The sequence below is a fragment of the Mugil cephalus genome, chromosome 14 (assembly GCF_022458985.1).
Source record: "Mugil cephalus isolate CIBA_MC_2020 chromosome 14, CIBA_Mcephalus_1.1, whole genome shotgun sequence".
Lineage (NCBI taxonomy): Eukaryota > Metazoa > Chordata > Actinopteri > Mugiliformes > Mugilidae > Mugil > Mugil cephalus.
In genome coordinates this window covers 18,552,187-18,573,381 of record NC_061783.1, presented here as the reverse complement: position 1 = coordinate 18,573,381, position 21,195 = coordinate 18,552,187, and the positions used below count along the sequence as shown (strand labels likewise).

At 42.7% G+C, this 21,195-nt stretch overlaps 1 protein-coding gene across 1 annotated transcript; it reads right to left on the bottom strand.

Annotated features, from left to right (window-relative positions):
• Positions 1-2,775: 2,775 nt before the first annotated feature.
• tmem170b (transmembrane protein 170B) lies at positions 2,776-14,817 on the bottom strand. The gene is made up of 3 exons (XM_047605769.1): positions 14,269-14,817; positions 8,689-8,859; positions 2,776-5,735 (listed from the first exon to the last, which is right to left on the bottom strand). Exons 1-3 carry the CDS (start codon positions 14,453-14,455, stop codon positions 5,605-5,607), a joined length of 489 nt encoding a protein of 162 aa, XP_047461725.1. The 5' UTR covers positions 14,456-14,817; the 3' UTR covers positions 2,776-5,604.
• Positions 14,818-21,195: the final 6,378 nt, after the last annotated feature.

Below are 21,195 nucleotides of genomic sequence, written 5' to 3'. Positions count from 1 at the left end.
GTGGTAGCCTCCACAAACACCGAGCCGCGGCCGCAGCCTCTGTTCTCCGTCATTAAAGAATAAAATAACAAAAAACAGGGTGATAACAGCTCGAGACCTTTGTCCTTTTGAAACCGCAAGAACGCTGATTAAATTCCTTCCCAGTTATTCATAGCCCTCCTCCTTCGCCTTATTAGAAATACATCACGCCCAGTGGCAACTGTCTGTAGAGAAAAGAAAATTCCTTTCAACCTGAAGGGGAAAGCACATCACACACACGGCTGGAATAGCAACCAAATGTCAAATCAGATAGGAGGGAGGGTCATTGTGTGTCGGGAGCTTTGGCCGCAGTAATCAGAAAGAGTCTTTCCAACCAGGAGGAGGCATCACGTACTGGAAGCTTTTTTTTGGGCATCATACCACCAAATGAAAACAGACGGCTTCCTCTGGCCCCGCAGACAAAACAAAACTTTAGCTCGTCTAAAAACGGCTGCTGCAGGAGGGCACGTACGGCGTGAGAGTCTTGACTGGAAGAGAAAGACAAACAATGAGACATTCCCGATGCTCGTATGCCGCCATGATGCTGCCTCTGCACTCACAGGACCACGTTAAAGCTTAATATTTACAGACAGAGAGACAGATTTTGGGAGTATTTCTTTAAGACTTTACAAACCTATTTAATAAAGAGAAGACTTTTCACCACTCGTCCTAGTATCTTCTTCAGCTCTAAGGGGTTGAAATAAACCTTAGAACTGAGCGAATAACACACTTAGGTAAAAACTGGTCGACAACCAAAGACAAAACATCCAGGAAAATAAGCAGAGTGAGTGCAGTGAGGAAACCAAACAACGCATCCACAAACACATGTCCCAGCACAGGAGAGTCAGCTCCTAACGAATCAGAGTAGACAGGTGGTTTGAAAGAGGAGTGAAGGAAGCCATCTCTAAACAGAGGAGGTGGTTTACAATACAGTCCAACCCCAACTTCTGTCCCCAAAAAAGTTTCAACCTTATTCACCCTTCACACTGAGCCTCCATTCACAGCACCATCCATAGAGAAAAGGTCAAGGGACCAACAGTCATTAATGGACATTAACTGTACCAATCTCTGGTTCTTATAGAAGTCAGACAAGTTTATGACCCACTGAGTTTTCAAATTTCCCACCAGTCTCTTAGAAACTACTCGGATGAAACGTCTTCAAGAAACTCTACAAGTCTGCCTTGTTAAACACTGCTGGGATAAACCATGACCCACATGACTGAGAACCTTCACGGACATGAACCTATTTAATACCAAACTGTGTATATGTACGGTTACTGGTGAAGAAGACGCTTGTAAAATTAAATATACTCTCATACAGACAGGCTCTGACTCGGTGGGTCGAGGAAACTTGGGTGAATTTAGACCTACAAACGTCTCTGTGTCTCCATCACTAGGTTAGAGTGACAGTTGTAAGTGTAAAATCTTTATGTGGAGACCCATTTAAGGTCAAAACATCATTAACTTTGGATGAAGACTCAAGTACAGTCACATTTAAAATCAGAAATTTTCACTAATAGTTGTTGATGTGATAGTAAATTATATTTAGCATTGGTTAAAAAAATAAATAAATAAGTTTGTAGATTCTTATAATTGTGCCTGCTCAAAACTGGAACTCCAGAGTATATTTACAGTTTTATTCATTTTATTTGACAACCCATCTATAAATTAAACTGTGCTATCACCTCCAGTTGCCAGAATCAACATAAACAAACACTTTAAAAGCAAACATTACCTTACCTGATGTACCTGATGTAAGTATGAACCACAGAGGCCTTGGTTCAGTTCCTGGTCTGGTTCCAGTCCAGGTAAAGGGTCCACATTAAGTCCAGGTGGCCTCAAAACCAACGGTTCATTTGTAGCTTGTAGCCAGTTAGCATCTGGCAGAAAAACATCTCCACATCCATTATCCTACAAAGAGTAGCCTCGGTTTCTTCTTAAAAAGCAAAATAAAAATCGCCTCCTTCAGATAAACCGCCTGTTTGTTGTTGCTTTTTTTTTAACTACTTTAAACCAGATATCATGGAGTCCAACAAGGCGCCATCTTTAGGATTTAACTTAACTCTCTGGCTATAAAATAATAATAATAAAAAAAACTCTGTGTATGATTTGTTCAAACTCCCATATTTAAAAACAACTCAAAATAAATTTTAGCCGATAATTGAGCCAATTTACACGCTGAGAAGCATTTCTGTTGAATTTGTAATTAATATTGGGTAATGGGTTGGCGCCCCACAGCGGACAACATGTGAATTACACCACACTTAACATACCGTTAAATGCCTTGAAGTGTCGTAAATGCTTTATTTACAAAATGAACGCAGATCTCATTCGTTTACTGGACACAATTTTCAGAGCTTTTATCAATTTTATATGATATTTTTTTTGTTTGGAGAGAAGAAGCTATAAACACCACAGGACAAATATTTCCCTTCAGAGCTGGTGGGGGGTCAAAAAGAGATGAAATACTGGACTTTAAGTTATCAGGCAGTAGAAACATGAATATGAGTGACTGATAATGTTTCCCTGTAACAAGAGAATGTGTAAATAAGGTGGTTCATGGGTTCTCTGCTTCTAAAACTGGATTTAATTACAAAACCATAGTAGATAGAAATAAGCTAAAGCTTGAAATCTGCAGCTTTTAGGTTGACTTAATGTAACGGTCAGCACACAAATCTTGCTGCCTTTAGTCCAAATTGGGAAAGGCAGATCTGTGAAAGCATTAAAAAGTAGAAACACCACCACAACAACTGAGCGTTTATATTGCAAAAGATTTTTATTTCAACCGACTGTTGAGTATGTACAGGACAGTTTGTACATAAATAGTCAATAGTTATAAATATCAGCAGTTTGGCTGGTACAAAATTAAAAAAAAGAACATTTTGTACATTATCTACAAGTGCCACTTTGGGTTGTTTCTTTTTTTTTGTACATCATTGTCTCTGGTTGGATTGTCCATGTATGTATCCATTCACACGTCATCACGTGAGCTGCAGACTCGGCCGATACACAGTATTTGTCCGGGGGGTTGAATATGTGGCGTTTGGACAGGATTATTACTAAGCTGGGTGTCTCGCCGAAGAGCGACGGCGTTTTTCTGTTGTTGTTTTTTTTTTTAAGTCTACAGGCATCTTATTTGTTGTCTCTTTAGATGTGGTGGTACACGCTCACACAGCCACGTCTGAGTCACAGAACCTGGAGCAGGGAGTAGTAATATTCATCATGACTGATCGTGGGTGTGAATACGTGGATTAATTAAAACACTGTTCAGTGGTTAGTTTGTTCACACTCTCCTGGTTGAAGCGCGACTATTTACAGAGGATGCACCGACCTAACAACTCGAGTCCAGTTCTTGCAGTTTTATTGGCGAAAATAAAAACACATTTTTATTAGTCTCCCACCTATTAATTAGGTCCTCGTCCTTTAGCGACACCCTTACAGTGAGGGGATGCCGTTACTACGCACATGCACAACCAAACAACAACAACACCACTCACGTCTCCTATGAGTCAAACGTACAAACATGCAGAAACTGACCCCCCAATCCCAAAAAAAAAAAAAAATGCTTCACACAGATTTCATTGCTATGACAGCAGGTGAGTCATAAGCAGCGGCTCAAGTTTGGTCCCTGAAAATAGAGCTGAAACATTCGACCATCCAGTGGATTAAAACGACAGTGGCGCGTGACTTCTTATTTATTTATTTTTTTTCCCCTTACAAATATTAATTTTACTTTATTTTTCTCTTTAAATCATTAAATTAAAACACTTTGCAAATCCACAATCATCTCTCAGGCATCCAGGCTCCTGCTGCCACTTCCATTTAAGTGCAATATCGCCCTCATGTGTGCTAAGCTGGTACTGACGGTGAGCTGTGTCCATTACATAATTTACCTTTAAAACACGCAAACACCATTGTAACTGTCCGGATACCAAAGTGCAAATGTTCCTAAAAACTGAATCAAACGACTGAATAAACACAACAGGATGAATAAAGCTAAAAATGTGAGCGATACTTTGGCATTTCAACCTCACTCCTCTCACCCTGCGTTAACTCTCGAGGAGAAGAAGTGATGAGCATTAAACTTGAAACTATCAGTGGTGAGGAAATACAGTAACTTCAAGCACATTCTTCTACTCTCCTGTTTTCACCTTTTTCCGTGTGTAATGACTTTGTTTACAGGACTGAGTCACACCAGAGCAGAATCAATGCACACCGTGCTAAAAACTAAGGCTGATTAAATCCAGTGCAACGTGCAAAGTTAAACTTAAGGAACATGGGTTGACAGATGGAACCATGGAGGAGAGGGTGACGGCCGGCTTCCCACAGGGTTTGGGGGATGTAGCAGTAGCAGTGCAGACGGAAAACCCTCACAGGATAGTATGTTTGGAAATATGTCAGAGCTAAACCTCAAGCGGCAAAACAACAAAAGCACAACTTTTTTTAAGCTTGAATCTTGAATCAAAGCAAATTAAAAAAAAAAAACATCGGATCTCTAACTGAGGGATCGTCAGGATCTTGCTCCGTCTAGTTTGATAGAACATTTTGACAAGAAATTGGGGCCCTGAAGCCCTGATGTCTACTGTGAATATGAAGCTGGAGCTGGAAGATGATTAGCTTAGCTTAGCTTAGCTTAGCATAAAGACTGGAAACAGTATGTAATATATTTTTATATGGATTTTTAAATCTGATAAACTGATGTTTACTGGTGGTTGGTGGGTGCTTAGCATAGGCTAGCTGTTCCTCCTCGTTTCCGGTCTTTATGCTAAGCTAACTGTCTTCATATTCAGAGTACAGAGACATCACAGTGGTCCTCTCGTCTCCCTCCTCAGAGTTTCTTGTTGGCACTCGACAAATCGACACAAGACAACGCAAAACGTCGCACTGATGCTGGTTTTTCTCCTCCACCTCCACCGTCTTCACAACGTCTCTCTTTACAAGGTGCAAAATTCAAAGCTTGACCTCGCTCCCGGAGTTGGACGCTGCAGCTTTGAAGTCATTTCACATCAGAGAAGGAGCGACTGTGTGATAATCTGTACGTAGGCCCAAGAGACGAGGCGGCTGTTTGACACTGATGAAAGAGGTTTGCTGATGAACACTGTTGGGTCGTCGCTCCCTTGACACAAACGTCGTCATTGATCACCAGATCGGATCATGATTACGGGGTCGTCACTTTTTAAAAATAGATTATTATATATTTTTTTCCTCCCCCCTCCAACGAGCGCAACACAAAGCCTTCAAGAGTCAGTGGCTGCAGAGGCATCTGGTTGTCCCGGAGGAAGAAGGCTTTTGGCACAAAGAAGTGACATGAAACACAGAGGCATGGCTTTCAGGTCCAGAAGCCGAGGACGAGTCTCTGCCTGGCGATGCTCTTTGCTCCTGAACTGCAGCGTGATTGTGGCAGTAAGAGTACAGAGACACTGGGAGGCGCTCTGTCCCGCATCCAGCGCCAAAGGTCCGGAGCATCTCTGCCTCCCTTCCCTCCTCTGCTTCCACAAACAGCAGGCCGCGGTGAGCGGGCTTTTGAGTCTCTGCTCTCGCGTGTCTGTCGGCGTCCCGTCTTTTCACCTCGCCGTGGGCTCGTCTTCACAGAGTGGCCAGGACGCGTGAGAAGGATATGATGACGGAGAGGGCGGTCTGGCCCACGCCGAACACCAGAGCCTGCAGCGGCGCCATGTCCTTCCCCGCCACGCGGTAAACGCCGGCCACCGCCGCGCCTGAGGAAGAAACAACAAACAAAACACACGGTTAATACACATGCGAACACGGCTGTCTGTCCCGGCCTGTCACCATTACTGCTCACAACCAGAGATCGACCAATGTATCAGGCCGATATTTGCATTTTTTACTGGCGGATACTTGGGTGCGTTCGCCAATACATGTATATATACTTTTTTTTTCAGCAAGTTTTACAGACAGGCGCATCCACAGGCAACTCTATGCCGCTGGAGGCGCTGTGGACCCGTGCAGCCCATACATTCCCCCTCCCCCGCTAGCAAAGTGCGTGTATGCATAACAGCATTAAAGATTCTCTGAGTTCAATAAATGTTTATGTTTTTGGTTAAGCAGAGACTTTTTGTTGTCATTGTATCATTTTATCAAGTAAATGGAGGCAGAAAAAACAGAATCAGCTCCAAATATCGGCTCAGAAAAATCACAACATGTATCAGCCGTCGGCCAATGCTGATGTAAAAAAAGAAAAAAAAAATTGGTATCGGCCCTAAAAAAATCCATATCGGTCGGTCTCTAGTCACAACCATGAGCACAAACACCTCCCTCCTCATCTTTCCCCATGAATCAGTGCAGCTCCACCATCAGGACTCAGAAGCCGTTGAGTTAGTTGTTGAGATTTAAAAGCATGTGTGACTTTTTTCAGGCCTATCGTCACAATGTGCTGCTTGGACCGCCGCCATGGAAACGCACAGCGACAGAGGACCTTTTAATGGATCTCTAATCCCAGAACAGAGTGGTCTGATTTTTTTTTTTTTTTTTTAATTTAAAACCAAACAAAGAGATAAAAAATATGGATTTAAAGCCCCTGAAGGTGTGCGCTGTGTTTATCAGCTGCACCTTTCACAGAGTTCAACGAAAACCACGAAACAAAATGATCCCAGAGTTGACTCGACAACAAAAAAAACGAACAGAATAATCTGACATGAGTTATAGCACAGCTTCCATCAGACTGCAGTAGTTTCAGCTGAGTGAACCTAATAAACCGGCAGCTTAGTGTGTTTTCTCATTACATTACCTACATTAATCAGACATTTTATGCCTGATTTAGGAGATAAATGAGTTAGAGTTCAGCAGAACAATATTTTAATTCTGTTTCTGTTGCTCAGGTGGTAGAGGGAGGCTCTGACGATACAAACCCTAAATGCAAACCATTTGTTTTTAGTCTCATCTCCTGCATATTTCAAGGGCAAATCATGCTAAAGCTACTTCGCACCAAAATAAACAAACTCATTAATAGATTATGTTCCCGTGACGCAGGGGCGTCAAACTCATTGTAGTTCAGGGGCCACACAGCCCAGTTTGATCTCTAGGGGGCCGGACCAGTTTCACAACAGCCTATTAACCCATAAATAAGGATAAATGTTCCCCTTTGTTTTAGTGCAAAGGAGTAATGAAGCGCACTTTTACAAAAGATGTGGACATTTCTAAAGTGAAAGTGCATTTTCAATTCACTTCTAGGTCTCATTATTGTTTTGTGTTCACAATTCTGAGTAAAACTGTGAAACCATGAAATAGGAGTGTCTTCAATGTAATTTCGACACCTTCGCCCAGTGTTCACTGTGAATAAACATATATATCAGATTAGTGCTTTTTATAGCTGTGGAACTTTCCCGAGACTCATTATCGTCCTCAGGATTAAATTATTAATCATTAGTTATTAGTTAAGCAAACAGGAAGCGGTAACATTTAATTGTGCATGTTTAACGGGGCCGGTTTGGCTGATATTCTTAGCTTTTAAAAGGCTGACGCTTCCTCTTCTGCCCGTCCCTTCCTGTGTTTCTACTCGGCTTAGACCATCAGTCGTCACCAAACACACTTTAACTCACAGTCTGGCTTTCCTACACATGTGGGATCAAGTAGTCAATAGTCTGCTCACCCTGATTGCTGCACATTAATAATAAAGGGGGTTGGCCAGCTTGCATCTGTGGTGGAGAGTGATTCATCCAGGGAGCCCTGCAGAGCTCCTGCCCTACGCTAAGATACATTCAGGTCTATTTACACAACTCATGCTCACACTCCGGCACAGTGAGGGGAAGGTAAGGAGAGAGGAAGCAGGGAAAGAACACAGAAAAGAGGAAGCAAATATTTTTAACATCTTTGCCCAGTCCACACTGTATATACTGGACGTTACAGTGCTGTTATACTTGTGTATATTTTGTGCATTCTTTCAAATTTTATATTGTCTTTTATTGTTTTTTTGTATATATTTCTTACGTAATTCTGTGACAAGGTAGTTTCCCATACGTGGGATAAATAAACATTCTCTTATGTCTTAAGTCGTGACCACCTCATCTGGCTAGAGTCAAATTCAAGGGGTGACACGAGGATGAACACTTTCTGAACTTCTGAAATTATAAAAGGTATTTGCTATTAGACCAAAAGTACTTTCACAGACATAATTATATAGGGGCGGAGCCTACTGTGTACCTGTTTGTAACCTTATTATTTGAGTAGCTTCATTCAAAATGATAGTAATATTGTAGATTTATAAATAGCGCTGGTTTAATATAGAACACATATAGATGTTAGTGGGTCCCTATTTAATCTCTCCACCAGTTTGTGGGTCCTTGGTCTGAAAAAATGTTGAAGAAGAAGCAGATTTCCAGTCTTTCTATTCTTCATGAATACTAAATGATATTTTCGTCACTAAAGTTTTAAATAGACCCGAGAACACTGTGACGTTGAAGCTAGCACGTCACAAACAGATGAGCTAAAAGATTGATGGCGGAGTCGGAGTCGGAAACCTTCCTCTCCGTCAGCTCCCGTCTTCCTCTGGTTCAGTTAACGCTGAGTCCCGCCGTCGCCCCGCTCTCTTTCCCCCTTCCTGTCACCTCCCGTCTTCTTCTGGCTCGCTGCGCGCCGAACGGGGCGGACCGAGGTCGCTCCACGAGGAAAGAATAAAAAAACAAAAAACAAAAGCGGAATAATGGGACTTACTGGTGACGGCGCCTCCGGACAGGGAGGCCAGGAAACCCACGCTGACCAGCACCAGCGTGATGAGGCGGCCCCGCTTGTGGCGCTGCAGCATGACTAGCATGAGCAGCCCCACCGCACCGTGGACAAAGAGCGAGGAGAAGAGACACCACAGGAACACCCAGTACCACATCTCTGTCAGGGACACAAGACAGAGTCATTTAACAGTTTAGAGTCACACTTCACTTTTAAGTGCATGCGCTGCATATGTCGGTTGATTATCACTTTAAGGAATTGTGCACCATAAACGAGAGTTTGCTGCTCGTCTTAATCCTGCAAAGAGAATATCTTGTGGTGTTTTTCAGATCCTGTTTGTCTTTTGTTTTGTTTTTTTTCCATAAATGCCTGGAGTCACTACTCTGGGGAAAATGTCATCCTGTTATGTGGCAGACTTCCTGCTGCTGTACATATACATTACAGCGCTCGTTTGATAACGCAGAGATACTGGTGGAGCCGCACGTCTATGAGAACAAGGAGGATTTCAATATGCGGCAGCCACCGTGGAAGTCAGGGCCCATCGAGGGCGCAGCCGACCACGGTAATGGACCTGAGGTGACGATGTCTATAACCCCTCAGAGTGACATTTCAGACGAGGACGAGGAAGTAAATGGAAAATCTCTTTGCAAAACAACAGCTCACCGCCTCCTAGTGTGAGCGTCTTCAGCTGCACTGCATTTGAAACATGTCTAAAGCATCGCAACCGCCATCCACAGTTTTGCGGAGCTGGGTGCTTAAAGACGAGATCACAGCAATAATAAAAGGCTTTTAATAAGGTGCTAACTCTGCAGAGCTCCTCGGATTCAAAACAAAGAACGCTGAATTCGCTCGACTCCCAAAACGCCAACAAATTATCTGATTAATTTCCTGCAAACGCAAGAGTTGTTTAAAAGAAAAAAAAAAAACACAGCGTGGAAGGATCAGACTGTGCTGCCTTAATGGCCAATTCCCCTAAAAAACTATAAAGTAAACATCATTCAAAGCCTCCCTCTTCCTCATCGTTCCGTTTCTCTGTCACATGCCGGCTTTGCATAAAGAGCTCTGGCCTCATCTCTTTTCTTCAGACCACTGGCACCGTGGGAGTCGGCAGAAGCCAGCTGGCCGTGAGATTACCACAGAAGAAAAGAGTGAAGGAAGGACGACCGATCCAAACCACATGAATCCCCCTGCGAAGATCTGGGCCTGTTTTTGTTTGGACGATGCGATGTAAACAGGAAACGTGACATTGTTGTGTGCGGTGTAAACACCTCGAGTATTTCTCAGAGCTCGGCCTCTTTAGCGTATCCATCTGAGCCGGCGGCCCCACGGTCGACCGAGCGCCTGCGTCTACTTATTGATCCGGCGGGCCGTGGTGTCGAGGCAGGCGGAGAGAGATGTGACAGCGCGGTAACACAATGGCTCTTTGTCCCGCATGACTGGGCACAGTTAAATCACGCCATCCAATCACTCAGGCTACGAGCGTCTGGCGAGAGGAGAGGGCGATATCTGCGGCGGGGACGAGGACACGAGGGAGATGAGATGTAAGAGGTACGAGGAAACAGTGGCCGCTTTCCAGTGCATTTCACATTTTCATTATCTAGAATTATCCAGCCATCTTTAAACGGAAAAGGCGAGAAGACACGAGAGAGGCTTCAGGAAGAGCTTATAAACGCAACACTAAACTCAACACAAAACATCTACCGTCTAAACCGTCTCGAAAACAGGCGTAGGGAATGGACACGGGCCTTCTGAGGGCGTCCCGGTCTGGTCTGGGTGGGTGCTACATGTCCAATGACAGGTCCAAACCCAGCAGACCTCCCGTCTCCTGTGGTCATAATGTTGTGGCTGACAGGTGCAGAAAAACCTTTTTTCCACACACTACACAGTTGGTTCTTTTACTTTTTACATTTTGCTGACTTTTAAATGTAATTTTCACGGCGTCATCTCGTCTCCAAGTAATCTGAGAGCTCCTTCCAACGTCCTTCAGCTCAAACACTGACAGCCGGAGTCTGACACCGACACCTGCTGATGTCAGTAAAATCTGTCTTTGGCAGATAAATCGGTAATGGGCATCATTTGGTTAAAGGGAGATCTTAATTAACAGCTACAGAGAAAGCGCAGGGCGCCAGGATGAGCTGTTTCAGTTCGAGACACGGGGCTCGTTATTTACTCCGGTTGAAAGAAATTATTCTCGGCAGCTCTTTTTTTTTTTTTTGTTTTTGCAGCTGAGCAGATGCTGGAAGGTTGAGGTGCACACTTAATTTCAGGGGACGGCGGCGCAGGTGGCCATGCACCTACAGGGTGAGAGATGAGGGCAGCCGAAGTGCTGTGTCACGTTCAGAGATACGAGCGAACGCAGTCAAAGCCCGGGGCATTAACTTCTGCTAATCCGCAACTACAGGACGAGGTCTTTGTCAGCACGGCAGCTTTAGAGATTTAAAAAAAAAAATAAAAAAAATAGAAAACGAGTAGGGGATCATGTTTTTTGGAGCCTGATAAGAAGCGAGGAGCACACAGGCTGCTGCAGAACGACTCAAAGCTGCAGCATCTGAATAGCAGGAGCTCTGCAGGCTGCTGAGCTCACCTCTCAGGATGAAGAATGATGGATTTGTCCCGGTGTGAAGAGAGAGAGGCTACTGTCTTGACTTTGTTCTTTGTTACTTTGTTCCTCTCAATGTTGTTTCTACTCTGGCACGATTTACTATTAAATCAAAGCATGCGGTTATTGCTTTTTGGCCACTAGGGGGCAAAGCGGCAAACTGTAAAAACATCGACACCAGTTATTTTAGCACTTTAGCTGCTATATGTTTCATGATGGGATGGTACATTTGTGTCTTTTACTGAAAAGGAGCAGCAAAGCTGACGAAAAAACAGGAACGTTATTGTCTGTACACCCAAAAGAGTGAGCTTAAAGGCAATAAAACGCTGTTTTACGCTTCAGGGAAAGTGAACAGTTGGCCAATATTTCGTTAAAGGATAAAAAAGACCAAAAAGCAGGATGTACATCTGAAGGGAAAGTTCACCAATGTTGCAATTCACCATCTGTTTGAGGAGTAAGAAATATAAAAAATGCGCATTCAGCATCTCCAGATGTAGCCAGCAGTTTGAGGCAAAAATAGCAGCTAGCAGCAAAACACAACTGAATCTCCACTGTCTGCACATGATTGAGCTACGAGTGGAAGAGACGTCCATTTTAGCTGCATTGATTTTTTTTCTGCCCTTTCTTTAAACAGTCAATTGTTGAGTCTGACAATGCTGTAGTGCTTACAGAAAAAAAAAATAAAAAAATCAATGGCGTACTCTTTCTTTCATGCCTTTAGCAAACATTGTCAGTAGAAGAAATGGTTCGAAATAAGGACTAGGAAAATCCAAGACCCAGGTAGGGCCGCTGAGTCGGCGGTCTAATAATGGCGGACAGTTTTGGGGAAGGTTTTGTCGAAGGGAAAAACCAACGTGGTGCCGTTTTCTCAAATAGCAAGAAGCAGGTCAATCACCATAGACTCAACTTTAAAGACTGAATTATATCAAGACTTAAAGTTGTTGATCTTTAAGGGGGTGAGCGTCTCAGGTTGCTAACCAGCTGCATGAGCGCCATTCACACTCCACCTTTTTGCCCAGTTTTGAATCAGCTAGAAGTCGTCATCCACTGGCAAGATGGCACCCATTGCAGCCAACCCCACTGAGCTTCAAAATAACTATTCATGAATCCTACGAGTGGAGTCATGGAGGGTTTGTCCATGTTTATGCACCGATCAGTCGTAACGTGATCATCTCGTTATAAATGCAATGTTCTGGTAGGAAACCTGGAAGCCTGTGGTTGACACAGTCAATGGAAGTAGGTGTAATCAGACAGACCACAAGTAGTGACCTGAATTTGAGCCAGATACTGGTTCAGTATCAGCAACTCGACTGTTCTTAGGTTGAGTTATTTATTCTGGTCTTCCAGATTTGGGACATTATGGATCATTTTGACAACTGTGACTGCTGTTCATAGTGAGGTCTTTGTGTTACCAGGTTAATGAGGACAATGTTTCCATAAAGATCACGAATATTAGAGAGGACAATCATGTATCCTGGGATACAACAATTTATCTATTTATCTTTTCTTAATTTGATTGAACAGGGTGGACGTTAAAGTTGACCTGTCGGAAAGTGAACTTCAAGTGTGTCTCCAACAATAGCCGTTTAATTTGAATATGTTCTTCTGCTCGGTTTGTTGAAGTGAAACTGCTGCAGCACACATCTCATAAACAGGAAACCAATTTGTTTAAGCTGCTCCCCGGGGCCTCAGATAAAGTCAAAAGGGGGGGTGATGCATCATAAAAGTTTGCATCTGCTCCTGGAGGTTGCCACTCTTGCTGTTCAGGGCTCGTGCACCCTCTGCTTTGACCTTATCTAATGTCTCGGGAGGTTCTTTTTTCACCTGGTTGGTGAACTGTGGGGTTGGTATAGCCGGGGCAGATCGGGTGGCAGCTCTCCGCTGCAGCTCGGCTTCCGCAAACTTGTACATGCAGAGCGGCTTCCTGCTGAGTCAGCACCATTAACTACTTCTCTTTCGCTCTGACTCTGATGCGTTCTGCTCTTTTCTTCTCTCTTGTGACACACCATGTCAGCTGCATTTCAGAAAAAACGGGGTCTGTGCCAAGTCGGCTATGACCACATTTCCACCTCAGCCTCACAGAACAATCCTGTCGTTTTTTGTCTGCAGCTACAATTTCCCTTCGTTTAAGAAGAAATGTTTTTAAACAGATGGCGGCCAAAAAAAAAAAACTGTATCAAGTATTTGTTGGGGAAGTTAAGTCTGCCTGCGAAGGAAGCGATAAAATGCATGCAGGCTGATTTTCTTGTTCCCCAAAGCACATTTTATTCCACCGGAACTTGTTTGAGCTTGTTGCAAACCTCGTTATAACATGAAGTACGTCCAAAGGAAGTTGTATCATCTCCGTCAGCGAGTCACACTTCATATTTCAACCACTTATTAGCAGCTCTGTGTTGCATGATCAAGCAACCATAGCATATCCTGGTTGTACCATTCAAAGGCACATTAAGAAAACAGTGGATTTTTATCTCGTGCTCCCTACCCCTTGAGTCTAAATGCATTGCTTTAATTGCCCCTTGATTACTGGACTGCAAGACAAAGAGAGGAGGCGGAGGAGAGGAAGGACAACACTCATTTACTAGCATTTATGGAACAGAAAGATTAATTAACCGCATGTTGGGATTATTTCCGTGTCATGACACTGACTCTGTCAACAGAGGAGTGGCATTTTATTTATTTATTTATTTATTTTTTTGTTATGGCCCAGCATCACCAGTAATTACACACCAGCTGATGGAAGAGGGCGAGGTGGCATAGATCCCCTCCTCAGCATCACATCTCTATCAAATAACTACGTTTATTTGTGCTTTAAAATGGCAGCACAGGTCTTTAAATGCAACTCTAGTGAGGTTGCATGCTGCTGCTGCTGCTGTGATGATGATGGTGGTGGTGGTGGTGGTGATGGTGATGACTTCTCCACTGAACACATGAAAACAGCAGAATAACAGGACACCTTTCATTACGCATACCTGTGAAGTCCTGCAGCGTCGTTCCCTGCACCCAAAGGCTAAGCACTTGCTGCACCGACAGATTTACAGAATAATCCCTGCTCGTTGTCATGTTTCTGCTGCCGCTGCCGCCGCCGCCTCCTCCGCCGCCGCCCGGGTTCGCACCCGTCTTTATCGAATAGCTGTACTTGGCTTTAGACGAAGGCATGGAGGAGACCGGGGTGGCATGGGATGGTCGTGAGGCGGCTCTCCCCGGCGCGGCTCGCCTCTACCGGTGCCTCTGCTTCGGCTTGACGTCCGTCTCCGCTGCGGGAAGGGAAGGGCCGCTGGCTGCTCGGTGCATCCTCGGTGGCGTCGGTGGCGGCTGTGTGGAGGCCATGATGGGGATGGCAGCGGACAGGCAGAGACGCACGGTCGGCTCGGCTCGTCCTACATCGGCTGGCCCCTGCTACATAACCCTTAAAGGGCCAGCAGTCCTTTCGCTGAGCAGAGGGAGTGTGAACCGTTTTTACGGCGGCGCGTCTCCGGGCTCCTCAAGTGGCTTTATGAATGGGAACAAAAGACGGGACCGGTGGCGTTTGCGCAGAAAATACGCGTAATCCTCCGGCTAGCAACGTAATCACGTCAACTAAAACTAATATTAGGCTTTAAATTAAATAGCAATAATCAAAAAGAAACATACATATAGCTAAAATCAAAAGGTTAATTCTCTTGACTAATACAAAAAAGCTTAATTTTATTGTTTTATTATTTTTTAGCTACTTGCTAACCAGTAGCCAAACAACGTGGTTGCTAGGCGACACACTGTTGGCGCAGGTGGCTCATCATAACTGAGCAACGCGAAATATACATTATTATTTTTTTTACTATTATTTTTCATGAAATTAGTATTTATGTTATTTATATTGACGTGCTTGTGTTTTATTTATTTTTTTACTGTTATTATTTTAAAATATTAAAATAAAAAAATAACGTAGCTACTACTAGGGCGTTGCCCATGACGACAGACCGACGTAAGAGGTGTGCTTGGCTCTGATTGGCTCCTAGCACGTCACCCCAAAAACGCCTGATATAATAATAAATAATAAAGGTGGATGTGAGATGTGAGCAAAGCACTAGTGAGTACTGGTGTAAGGTTTATCAGAAAAAAAAAAAGAAAAAAAATTACATAGGTAAGAAGGTAAATGAAACACAATAAGCCTTAATGCAAAATAAATCATTTTAAAACTTAAATAAGATAAACAGTTTATCCATCCAAATCTGAGAACAGATGAAAGCTATTTAAAACCTCAACACAAGTCTGGCATCTTTTTCTCACACAATGAAGTGTTAAAAGTAATAATTAAAGAAATGCGAAGGCAGGCGGGGGAACCTGGGGTGTTATGCAGACGCTGAATGTTCTGGCACATTTCTCTGAGGAGCGCAGTATTTTAAGAAGAACTGTCCCAGTTCAGAGGTATGAGGGCGAGGAAACGTTTGACATTTGACATCTTTGGAGTCTGTAGGTTTTTCTCTAAATGCAAAGAGGGTTGACAAAGTAATAGGCTGGAGGATCTTGGGGGAATACATGCTCAAATGTTCGGCTAGAGAGGATGTATCTGATTTTATCTGTATTTTGCAAAGTAAAATAACTATATAGAAAACTAACAAAATCTAATGGATGTATTTAAGGTACATTTAAGTCCTTGAAGTGATTGGCATGAGGGTTAACCATGGTGGGGTGTTTTAATGGGATCTGTTAACAGCCATTATCATTCCAACTCATGCATACATGCTTGTATCCCTAAAATAATAAGATGAGTGTTGGTGAAACATTTCCAGTACATTCTTCCTGCATTTGTCACACTTGTCTTCTATATCCTCTTGCATCTTTCTTTACCCTTGGGGCCTGAAGTCTGAGAAGAAAGCTCAGACGAGATGCTTAAAGGAGAACAAACAACATAGTGTGGGTTTTCTGCTTCCTCGGAGCTTTAAATCATTGGTGGTGTCTTTTTAGATGTATCACCCGTCCCTCCATGTGGTCATTAGAGGCCCATACTGTAACTATGATTCACACATCATAAATCCTTTCCCACATATTGTGATTCAGTCATCAGCTACTCATCAGCTCTTCCCAGCAAATATATTTATAGATTCAAAGACCCTGAAGAAGCTGTGGAATGTGTGGCATTACATTGTTAAATACGTTATTCTGAACTCAGCGCTGCTTCGCTTCGGAGGAAGAGACGGAGGAGACGGAGTCAATGAGGACAACGTTTGGTTTGCAGAGCAAATGTCAGCCTTTGTTAGCGGTAGACGCTTGACTTTCCAAACAGAATTAACCACCAGTGCACATTTTTCCACCGAAGGGTTCTTCAGAAAGGCTGTTTACCCGTTACAGTTTTCATTTAACCTCAGAAAAACGCTCAGTGGTAGTGCTCATGTGTTGTTCTGGGTCATTTTAAACAGCTCAGTGAATGAACGAACAAATGTGAACAGTCAGTCAGATTGTCTCAAAGCCAAAAATACATTTAAAACACCATCACTACTATATAGAGATCAGTGAGTGACCTGGTGGTGGCAATAACAATCTTCACCAGCTTTCCACCTGGTCTCACCACTGGAGATTTATTAAAAATACCCTTAAATTTAGTGGAGAAAAAAGTGTTTATCTCACTTTTTTTTTTCCTGCTTCTTCCTGTTAAAAGGGAGTCTTTCTATGCTACGGCGGTTCAGTCGTTGGGTTTGGAGAGCGTCTAGAGACGATTTAGTGATACTGTAAATATGAAGCCATAAAATCAATAATCACTCTTTGTACTTGCCTCCCTCTATGTACACTCTCAGAGGATAAACAGCAGCCCTATGACAAAGAGGAACATTTATGATCTTAGACCTGTTTGTAAAAGGCTTCGGCTGCAATTCTGTCAAATTTGATGCAATAGATAAGTAACCACTTTAATAAGATCTTTATTGAATTGTTGACTCTCTGGTACTATTAACAAAAACGGTGGATTTTCATAACAGGTACGGCTTGAAGTTACAGGATTAAGTACAGTACTTAAGTAAATGTACTTAGTTATATTCCACCAGTGACGTGTGATCCGGTTTGTAAGCCGAGTGGAAAAGGGTTTACTTAGTCTACTTTTCTACTTTATTTCTACTTTATAGTTATTTTTTTGTTAGGTTTCTGTTAAATATTTGCATCACTCATGCTTTTTCCGTCGACCACCACGGAGGGTCAGCGTGGGGGGGGGTTGAAATGTGAGCGGACCCATCGGTGGTCGTGGGATGAAAGAGTCCTTTGACCCTCCCACACCTTCTTCATCTTTCTCTGTGCATGAAGGAAAAACTCTCTCATCTTTTGGTTTCCTGTCTAAAAAAAAAAAACAAATATAATCAAGTTTTATTCCCATGAAAATGTAATTTTGTTTACTGAAAGGATCACGTGGAAAACTAACATGTTATTAACATATCAAATGCAGTGTGCGGGTTTAATGAAGTGGTGGCTGGATGCAAGAATGAAGGTCAGGCAAAGAATCAGGTCAGAAACATGATTAATGATCCTCACTGAATAAGGCAGAGGGCAGATTAAAATGTCACGTTAAACATCTCCCCTCTTTGAAATATTATCCCAATTAGAAAACCGCTGGCTTTGATCAGAGTGTTTGATACCTCCACTTGGCCAGTAGGTGGATTCCTTCCTCCATTTTTCCCGTCCTGGTAGTTTTCCATAACTGAGCTTTTCCCTTCCAGCAGCCGTGTCCATGCGTAGATATCCACAGAGCAAATATCCCAAAAGGTTAGTGGGTCAGAAGGACGTAAACCTGACCGTGTTTGGTTTTTCACTGTCACTGTTTTTCCCCCCGACGACTGTCACTGAATATCTTTGAAATGCCGGCCCCTGCTTTTGAAAAGTGAGGAGTAATATGCAGAGGTTATATGAATCCCCTTTTTACTCCAGGGGCTTTGTCAGATGGGGATTTTTTTGGAGGCAACGTGAGATGTCACTGTATCCCAGACAGATTCATTCATTCGGCCCGAGGTTCTGTGAGGACCCGCAGCATTTTGGACCTCTCACCCACAGCTTTTTTGACCTCAAGTGCATTCAGCCCATTGTGCTCGTTTTTGCCTCTCTGTAACTGAATCTGCAAGGTGAGATATCTCCTCTCGCATCTCCTTGAACCTATTCTTTTGCGGGTTTTCTGCCATTCTTTCTCTCAACGTGTTTTTCTATTCTTGTTTTTTTTTTTTTTTTTAGTTTTTGTATCCCCCCTGGGGCAGATGATGGCCTTGACTCAGGTGAGTCACTGGTAAAAGCCCCTTCATCTGGTTAACATCCCTGTCACAGCGAGGAGATTAACTGGAGCCAACTGGCTGTGAGATGAGTCAAAGTACGGCTGCTTTACGATTAGACATGCAATTGTCTTCCAGCTGTTTTCTCTTTTAGGTAAAACATCCTTGAATTCATAGAAAAAAAAAATTAAAATTCAGATTAATTCCTGAGACCTGATGAGATACCTCAAGGGGTAATTTAAGACAAGTGGGAACAGGTTAAAAATATAAAGTGTATTATAGTATACTGTATAGGTTGTCTCTGTAGTGGGAGCCAGGAGAAGAACTTAGCTTAGCAGGCCTACCAGCATCTGCATCTGAACTATCTTATTTGTTGCTCTATCTGTTTTAGTTACAGGAAACAAAAGGCACGCTTGTACAAGCAGAGAGAAGACGCTAATGCCAAGAACTTATCCAACAATCTTAAACTGTTTTATTTGTATATAAGTGATTTAATCTGTTAATGGGTGAGCTTTAGCAGTGTTAGTGGGTGGATTTAACTTCTTTTGGACATAGCCAGACAGGCTGCTTGCCCCGGTTTCTAGATTTCATGCTAAGCTAAGCTAGGTTTAAGCTAGGAGGTAAAGTTGGCGTTGTATAAAAGAGGTGCGAATCCTCTGTTGACAAGTAAGCAAATACGAATCTCAAAATGTAAAACTATTCCTTTGGAGTGAATGTCTTGTATCTCTTATGCCGTGTACGCCCATATGACGACATATAATAATAATATTTGACCAAAAGGCCAGTTCTTGGTTGCAATGTTTTTCATGTATGGATACGGTCCAACTCCAAACTGCCGGCACGCCAAACGTTCCTATTCCACGCCAGAAGGAAGAAAGTTGAGGTTTGTTTCATGCTCCAAGTGCATCTCAAGATGTTTTGATTTTTATTCGTCATACCCAGACTTTCTCTTGTTAGGTAGTTGTTTTGATTTTTAAGTTTTTGCAACCAAACATAACAAACATAACAAACAAAGTGTTATGAGCTTTAAACGCTAGTTGACTCAATGCTAAGCTAAGTTTAACTAGAATGAAATGTTAGCTTATTATTTACTGCTATAAAAATGCTACCAATCTTCACACTGAACTCACAGCTTTCTTTAAAAAGACTTTTCAAATTCATGTTTTTACAAACAAACACAATAAACAAAGACAACAAAGTGTCAATGCATGAGCTTTAAACGCTAGTTGACTCAATGCTAAGCTAAGTCTAACTAGGATGAGATGTTAGCTTATTATTTACCGCCATAAAAGTGCTACCAATCTTCTCACTGAACTCGCAGTTTTCTTTAAGAAGTGGGTGTTTTTTTGCCACCTTTCAACAGAGCTAAGCTACTTGTTTACCCCAGATTCATGCTAAGCTAGGTTTAGCATAATAACAATATTTGACCAAAAGGCCAGTTCTTGGTTGCAATGTTTTTCATGCATAGATGCAGACTGCAAAAAACTGCCAGCACGGCAAACGCCCCAATTCCATGGCAGAAGGGAAAAGCTCATGTTTGTTTCATGCTCCAAGTGCATCTCAAGATGTTGTGATTTTTATTCATCATACCCAGCCTTTTTCTTGGTAAGCAGTTCTTTTGATTTCAAGTTTTTGCAACCAAACATAATAAACAAAGACAACAAAGTCTTGATGCATGAGCTTTAATTACCGCTAATTACCGCTATAAAAGTGGCATCAATCTTCTCATCAAACTCACAGCTTTCTTTAAGAAGTCTTTTCCAAGTTATGTTTTTCCAACCAAACACAATAAACGAAGACAACAAAGTGTCAATGCATGAGCTTTAAACGCTTGTTGACACAATGCTAAGCTGATTTTAACACTACAAACCATGGTGCCAATGTTAACGCTCGGTTTTTGCCACCTCTCAACAGAGCTAAGCTAGTTGTTTACCGCAGATTCATGCTAAGCTAGGTTTTAACTAGGATGAAACATCTTCCCATCTAACCAAGTCTCTCAAAACGTCACGCACTGTGACGCAGATTTGCACCTCACTGAGCTTTCACGCCTTGTGACAATGAATTACAGCGGCTAATTTGTAAACCTTCAGTTAAATCCAGTTCATGGTTTTTGCATTTGCTTGTTTGCATTGTGTAAATGTACAGACAGTTCACGCAGCCACAACACAGACAGCAAGTGTACAAGAGAAGTGGAAAGTTGTTTCATAAGTTAGAGGGATCAAACGTTAGCAGCAACAAATGCATACTTTTTAATGTTTGTGCTGCATTCAGCATCCTCTGCCCTTATTAAAGGGCTGTACACTCTATTTTCTCTTTTTGTGTTTTTTCTACGATGCATGTGTCAGTATCATTACATAACACCTCGATTCTTCTTTTTAGTTTTGGATCTACCATCTTACGAGTCCTAATGAATGAGCATCAGCATAGTATAAAACTGTACGCTTATGAAAAGTAAAGAAAACCATCTGTATTGTTCAGCAGCACCGTACCGGTACACAAACGCGAAGTCAACCAGAGTTCAGCGGGCCAGGTTCTCCGATTCCCTTTGTAGTGAGAACAAGGAGCTCCCGGAGGATCACAAGCCGGGTTATTGTAGCTCACCTTTGATGACGCTCTAAAGGCAGGTGTTCACAATCGCAGTTTAAACACCGACTCCGTTTGAAGTGGCACGAGTTA